General features: G+C 49.2%; 1 protein-coding gene across 1 annotated transcript; it reads left to right on the forward strand.

Moving 5' to 3' along the window:
- Window positions 1-239: 239 nt before the first annotated feature.
- LOC145957704 (uncharacterized) lies at window positions 240-716 on the forward strand. The gene has a single exon (XM_083074120.1). The coding sequence runs from the start codon at window positions 240-242 to the stop codon at window positions 714-716; it is 477 nt and encodes a 158-aa protein (XP_082930246.1).
- Window positions 717-1,006: the final 290 nt, after the last annotated feature.

A 1,006-nucleotide genomic window follows, 5' to 3' on the forward strand; every position in this document is an offset into this window, starting at 1 on the left:
CTAGCGGCACAGTGCAAGCCGAGATAAGCCAAGAGACAGAGTCGGCTCCCTTACGTGGAGTAATCAACACAATTGCGGGTGACTTTGCGGGGGGAGGCGCCAGCAGCTCGGCTCAAAGAAGACACCTGCGAAGCATCAACTGCGTCCACTCTACCACCTCGACCCCGCATCAAAGCTCACCGCCGATCTCTTTTTCTGACGAGGACTACGCTGGCGTCAGCCCTAACCAAGATGACCCCATGGTCATCGTCGTAGAAATAGCCAACTGGGAGGTGCAGAAAGCACTCATCGACCAAGGGAGCTCGGCCGACGTCCTGTACTGGCCAACGTTCCTAAAACTAGACGTCCCCCACTTTCTCATACAATCTCACACTGAGCCCCTAGTCGGCTTCGTAGGAGAGCGAGTTCACACTCGAGGGTACGTAGACTTACTGAAAACTTTCAGAACACCACCGGATACAAGGCGGGTCATGGTCCGATACCTCCTCATGGAAGTCAACACTTCCTACAACATCATCATCGGAAGACCCACCTTAAACCAACTCGGAGCGGTAGTGTCAACCCCACACCTCACCATGAAGTTCCCGGGCAAGGACGGTAAAATCATCTCCGTCAAGGCTAATCAGAAAACGGCTCGACAATGCTATGCCAAAAGTCTAAAGGTCTCCTCGTCCAGCAAGCAAAGCAAGGGGGATCCCCCCATCGCAGCTTCTTAAGTTTCATTTCTTCTTTCAGTATTGAACAAAGTTGTGCACTCTTTTCCCGCCCCAGTCTTTGACTGTGAGGGTTTTTAACGAGGCACACAGGCATAACAAATAAAATTACTCATTTTGCTCAATCTATACTCTTATCTTTCTGCTTATATAAAAGACGAAAATGAACCTTAAACGCGCAAATGCAAATCCCGAGGTCGAATACGAACCTCAACACTCTCGCTAAAGGTCGAGTTCAACCCTTAATTAAATAGTCTATCTAAATTCTAAGGTCGAATTCGAACCTCGGTTTA

Source organism: Cajanus cajan, chromosome 5, assembly GCF_000230855.2.
Source record: "Cajanus cajan strain Asha chromosome 5, NIPB_CcT2T_4, whole genome shotgun sequence".
In the NCBI taxonomy this organism is placed as follows: Eukaryota; Viridiplantae; Streptophyta; class Magnoliopsida; order Fabales; family Fabaceae; genus Cajanus; species Cajanus cajan.

Excerpts from the sequence above, each read along its gene's own strand:
- LOC145957704 (XM_083074120.1), top strand. The coding sequence starts at position 240 with ATGGTCATCGTCGTAGAAATAGCCAACTGGGAGGTGCAGAAAGCACTC.